Raw genomic sequence first — 6,000 nt, forward strand, 5'->3', positions numbered from 1 at the left:
ATTTTATATTACACCTCATTTCGTCGGGCCGGTTCTATATGAATCACCCTGTAAAAGAACGGGAGAATGCACGTAATTCATGTAGGAGCAGTTCTGGACAGAAAGAAGAGAAGTCAGGTATTTATAATAGAAAACCTCACGAAACGGCAATTATGAAATGGTTTCGTGAAGCAGTCGAACATTCACCGCAAGAGAGATAATGGAAAACTTAAGTGTTTCAGCCTAAAGAAAAAGCACAAAAGAAAGAAATAATCCGTTGCAGCATTGTCAAGCTCGCTTAGAAGGAAAGAGAGAAGCCTGATGAAGGTCGGACCGGATTTCGAAGTAACCTCAACGATCAAACAACAGCTCAACTCACATAATAACCACTTGTAAGTCTCAAACTCTGCGACATGCAGAAACCGAAGGCCAGCACACCCACCGATATCTGTCCCAGGAATATCATACTAGCAACGAATAACAGCTGTGATTGAATAGGTAATAAACAGATCAAACTACACTTTAATCGACGACAAAATAAATATAACAAGCAAATTATCATGTCACAAGACAATAGCAGATATACTAAAAGAGAAAAGGAATTGAATTCCACACATACCAACCTCGGCAACAACGTGTGTGCAGAGTGGTAATCAAAGTGTGCACCACTCGGTGCAGCAGGAATTGCTGAGAGAACATGTTGAACGTATGGGTGTAACCGCACCATCGAAATCCTCCCCCTCCTTTTTTATTTCAGTAGCTGATAGAGTTAATAATAAGAATTTATGAAGAAACAAAGATTTAAGACACACTGTAAGAACAAGGAATAGGCGATGAGCAAATAGACCAAACTTGCGCGGACAAGTACATCTGCTAGTTCTTGCGTCCAAGCATCTGGTGTTATTTTCCAAAAGAGCAGAAATGATACTTCAAGGAACCCCACTGAGTTTCTTTAGAAATTGAGAATTAGCCTTACAGCGGCAAGACACTTTGAGAATTCGAGAAGTGACAGTTTCTACCAGCCGTAAGTCAAAGGTGGGAGTGCCAGGAGATTATTAGCAACCCCTCATAAGTTGCATCGCTGTCAATTTCGCCGTTTGGTCTTTTAGGGCGAAATTCCCTTAAAAATAATTTGTCATTGGCCGAAACCAAAATTAAGCCAACTCCTCTTATTTGAATCAGCCTATCAGGGAAATTAGGAGGAGAGGAGAACAGGCAGATACAACTCAATTAGGACCTCTGGCTCGGCAGAGAGGTCAGTTTAAGGTTTTAGTCGTCTATCAACTTTTGAACTTGGCGGAGGCAAACCCCGCATCACACGCGCTAAAAGATAATTTTAAGAAGTACAAAATTTTGCTCTTATAACGAGTCATACTGAGATTTAGCTTAATCAACAAGAGCGCGGCACCGAGGAATTAGGCGAGCTGATCGAGTGTATTTTAGTGTAAGTGTAACACCAGCTGCTTGTAAGCTGCAACTAAATCAGATTGTGAGAATTTACGCAGCCGAGTGTCTCTAAGAAGAAGAACAATAAAGTGTTGTGGTGGTACAGTGCTTCACCCTCACTTGTCCGAGCCTGACCCGTACCCGACCTGAGGAGAGACTCATCTCCACTGTCTAGTCAAACCCACCGTCAGCTTCCACATGCTCACGCCTTCCCCCCACTTACTATGAACCGTATACAGCCTCAAACTGTTTGCTGGCGCCCATACTATCAGGTCCAATCCTGAAATCCAACCCCCAATAATATCAACTGAAGAAAGAAGCGGTGGAGCCGGGTCAAGCCGAAACCAGCTACGACCTAGCAACTTCAGCAGCGGCAACACCAGGTAGGGCAGCGTCGAAGTGGTCCTCGGAGCAGAGGGGCCGATCGCCATCGACTCCCACTCCCTGCACTACTATTCAGACGGAGCCGCAGGCGGGAGGTAGGAGGGACGGTTACAAAAGATTAAGTGGAGCCCAACGTAAGGCCACTAAGAGGACAGTTATATGGGGCACAAATTCCACACGTACCAACCTCGGGAACAACGTTCGTGCAGAGTGCAGTCAGAGTCTACAGCATTCGGTGCAGCAGGAATTGCTGAGAGAACATATTGAACATATGGGGCACAAAATTAGAAACATATCGAACATTAGACACAGGGTCACTGTCACTCTTCTTCTTAGATATAGGGCCAGCAGCCAACAATAGCGAAATAGAATATCTACAAAATATTAGTGTCCAAATTGAGCCACCTCACAAAAGTAAAATACACTTCCGCGCATTAGTTTGCCTTACTCGCACTTTGATTGGTTTAGAATTATAAAAATACATTTTTGAACAGGAACTACAATTTCTTGTTATTTGTTGGAGCTTATAAATTTAACGTTTGTTGTGGAACCATAGAAATAACGTTGCTTATAAGTACATTCGTGTTTCAAATTGCAGTCACACTGTTGTGTTTTAATAAATTACTGTATTTGGAATTTATGTTAAGAGTATAATTTGTAGATTCTAAAGGGCTCTGACGATGGTGGGTGACACACAGAATTGCTGGATTTTTGGACTTTTTCCATCGTCCGGAATTCTAGATAATAGAGGATACGACGTTTTGGAAATTTTATCTGTTTCCGTCTTCAGGTGAGAAAGGAAGACACATAGTCAGGTGGGCCCCTTAGAAAGAGCTAATCTCAATCAATGGTGCAGCTCCTTCTAGGGGACCTAACTGAGTAGGTGTCTTCCTTTCTCACCTGAAGACGGAAACAAATCCAGTTTCCGAAACTTCGTTTCCTCTATTATCTGGAATTCCGGACGATGAAAAAAGTCAAAAAAACCCAATAATTCTGTGAGTATAATTTGTGTTAAGAGACTTGCCTTCGTCTAACAATTATTACAGTAAATGAACACCGGCCGGTCACGGTAGCCGAGCGGTCTAAGGCATGTACTTTCTTCGCTCCCTCGGAAGCCGGGATCGTGGGTTCGAATCCCACTCAGGGCATGGATGTTTGTATGCGTTTTTCTGTGTTTGTCTACAGGTAGAGGCCTTGCGACGAGCTGATCACTCGCCCAAGGAGTCCTACCGTATGTGTAAGATCTAGAAAAACCGAAGTGAACGGAGTTCATGGAGGTAGGCCTAGGCCCACTGGGGCTGTAGTGCCAATGAAAAAAAATGAACACCGAAATGGCCCTAAACCTTAGGATGCCAGGGGGGATCCAGGAGTGGAAAATCTTGCTTGAAAATGAAAATGGTAAATTACGTACGAGACGGACAGGCAAGTGAACGGATAATACTGAACTGGAAGTTGGGCGGGTTTCGAGAACACGATTAGGAATGCGCTAGATTATGATATGGCTCAACGGTAATGAATCTTTCGGTTCCGTCGCAACAGAGAAGTAACTGAACAGTTGAGTAACTGTCGACAGTTCAGGAAATAGTAGTTGCGCTTGTACTCACCCGTGTATTGATGGTGCGGGCAGTAAACTGGTTACTTTCCTCGTCGATGTCCACACAGATCACCGTACTTCCTTTTTCCCAGAACTCGATCGCCAATTGTCGGCCGATTCCGTGACCTGCTCCCGTTATCTAATGATGAGAGCAATGACACATCAGATCTGATTTAGTTCTCACAAAAGTATAAACAAACTACACACAGAGTAAGAGTCGGAGATGTAGGAACATCGACCGAAAGAAGGATATTTATTGTTTGCATCCTGTTGTGTGTCGTGTTGTCGAAAAGAAGGTTGATGGTAGTATACCTAGACCGACTCGCACCTTGTCAGGGAACCGCTCGGGACGAGAGGCCCTAAGGAGGGAGCAGCGGGAGCTATTGGAGAGTAAACATCATTCAAACCGAACCACGGGAGGAAGGTGAGACCGATCACAGACGTCGCAAGCACAGCCCTCGGAAATGAAGAACTGGATGAAGCAATGTGGCGTATAGACCCGTTGCTAAGCGGTGACTCTTCAAACAGCGGCCGTTGATAGGTAACGCCCGCAACATACACGCACTCAACAATAGAAGAAGTGTGTTTTATATGGTTCACGCCGCGAAGTTCTTTGGGCAAAGGCTCGGTAAACACGTTCCTGCGGCAACGGAAATGAGACAGTAGAAGAACGGTAATATCTATGTAGTCCGTGCCGAGATGTTATGAGCAAAGGACAAAGTTAGTTGACAGTGAGTTGATTTCTGCATGGGAGGCTGTGAAGATAGGATCTGAGCGCGTGAACCTGAAGAAGCTTCCACTGTTAGAAGCCTTGCACTGGGAACGGCTGGTGAAAACACAGCAGGTTGGAAGAGACTTAGTGGGTGCTGTGGTAATTTTTGAGTTGTGGAGATTAGCTGTGGCTCTGTAATTGCTTGTAGTTCCGAGTGGTGTGTAGAAGTGGTTAACAAATCCATTCACCAATCCAAGTCCCGTCTATAGTCACACTACGTGACAATATATATAGCACTTCCATTCCCTTCCCCCAGAACCTAGTCACCTTCTCCAGCGACAGAATTCTGAAACTTGAAAATGAAGTTAAATATATTTAAAATTATCTTATATCACGGTATTTAATCCTTCAAAGACCGAATGTCTTCTAAACATTATTTAAACCCTCCGGCAGTATGTCGCTGGAAACACGTCACATGTTTGCTACAAAGACCAACTGGTGAATGCTGTTTACGGAAATAGTTGCACTTTATTGGGAGAGCCATACGAAACACAGGTACACTCTGTGGTACAGTAAATGTAAAATAGGTAAATTTGTCTCTGTGCTTAACTAATCGAACCGCCTCTGTAGTCTAGAGGTCAAGAGCTCTTGGCTACAGATCCAGAGGTCCAGGTTCGATTCCCGGCGCTACAAGATTTTGTCTGAGAAGTAGTGGGTTTGAAACGGGGTCCACTCAGCCTCGTGATGATAACTGAGGAGCTATTTCAAGGAAATGGCGGCTCCGGTCTAGAAATCCGAAATTAACGGAAGTGGGGTTCGTTGCGCTGACCACGCGACACCCTCTATCCGCTAAAGTTGGCACCAAACTTCACCGACAAGAGGCGGTCGCTCTGTCGGTATAGTTCGCTTGCGGACAAGAATCACGGAGTTTGTTTTTGTTTTGTTTGCTTAACTAATCAAGTGGATTTATAGATTCACGTATTCTTGACCTCGGCACTGGTGGTCAGCCTCGCACCCCGGCAAAATTACTGCCGGTATCCATTGGTTAGGAGGCTGAGTGGGCCCCTCGGCCGTCCAGCCCGTAGCCAGTCGCCATGGAGACTGCGCTGTTCTAACAGATGGCAGAGTTTTAATGTGTTGAAGCACTGGGCTTTAAAAGGTCAATTTTAATATTCGAGCTATGTTTCCATACAATAGTTCTAATCTTGATAGTCTGCCATTAAAGTACCAGTGCAAAGAACTGCCACTGCATAAACCTGGTCAGTGCAAGGAGGTATAGTGCATAGAAGTAAGGGGCATTGTAAAGGCTCGACAGGCCGAAACACGCAGTCTGCGCCAGAATTTTGTCGACTGAGTAATATACAGATATTGTACAATGTTGCTTGCAGGTTTTTGCAGTGTCAAGGCTTTTCTGCGGAACGGCCTGTTAAGCTAGACTGTTGTTTCAGTGACTCGAAGTATTTACATGGCAAGTGAAGGGAAGCAGAGTTGCGAATTATTCGAAATAATGTTCGGGTCAGGGAACTGAATCAGCGAGAGAGACTGCAAATGGAGAGCCAATCCTAACGTTTCTAATTTCAATAGAATGTATGACGGTCGAGTTGTAACCGTTGGGCTCCACTCGTGACTGCCTTTTGCCCGACTTTACGTCACTTATTAGTTCTTTGCCTGTATCCGTTCCTTCCGGTGCTGTGGCTCACCTGCACCTCGTGTCTGGACGCCTCCACTGGAGTTACTGCCCTCCTCCCACTTCTCGTGGATGGCGAGAGTTCTTTGCCTGTATCCCTTCCTTCCGGTGCTGCGGCTCACCTGCACCCCGTGTCTGGACTCCTCCACTGGAGTTACTGCCCTCCCCTCTCTTCTCGTGGAGGGCGCGAGGTCTTTG

The 6,000-nt window shown here is 45.2% G+C and overlaps 1 protein-coding gene across 1 annotated transcript in view; it reads right to left on the minus strand.

Moving 5' to 3' along the window:
* Positions 1-6,000, minus strand: part of LOC111868337 (short-chain dehydrogenase/reductase family 16C member 6-like) — a 72,070-nt gene that overhangs the window by 20,913 nt on the left and 45,157 nt on the right. The window contains exon 3 of the mRNA XM_023858892.2: positions 3,414-3,542. Within this exon, the coding sequence (XP_023714660.1) occupies positions 3,414-3,542 (129 nt within the window). The remainder of the gene's footprint in view (positions 1-3,413; positions 3,543-6,000) is intronic.

This window comes from Cryptotermes secundus, unplaced genomic scaffold (assembly GCF_002891405.2).
Source record: "Cryptotermes secundus unplaced genomic scaffold, Csec_1.0 scaffold1474, whole genome shotgun sequence".
Taxonomy (NCBI): Eukaryota; Metazoa; Arthropoda; class Insecta; order Blattodea; family Kalotermitidae; genus Cryptotermes; species Cryptotermes secundus.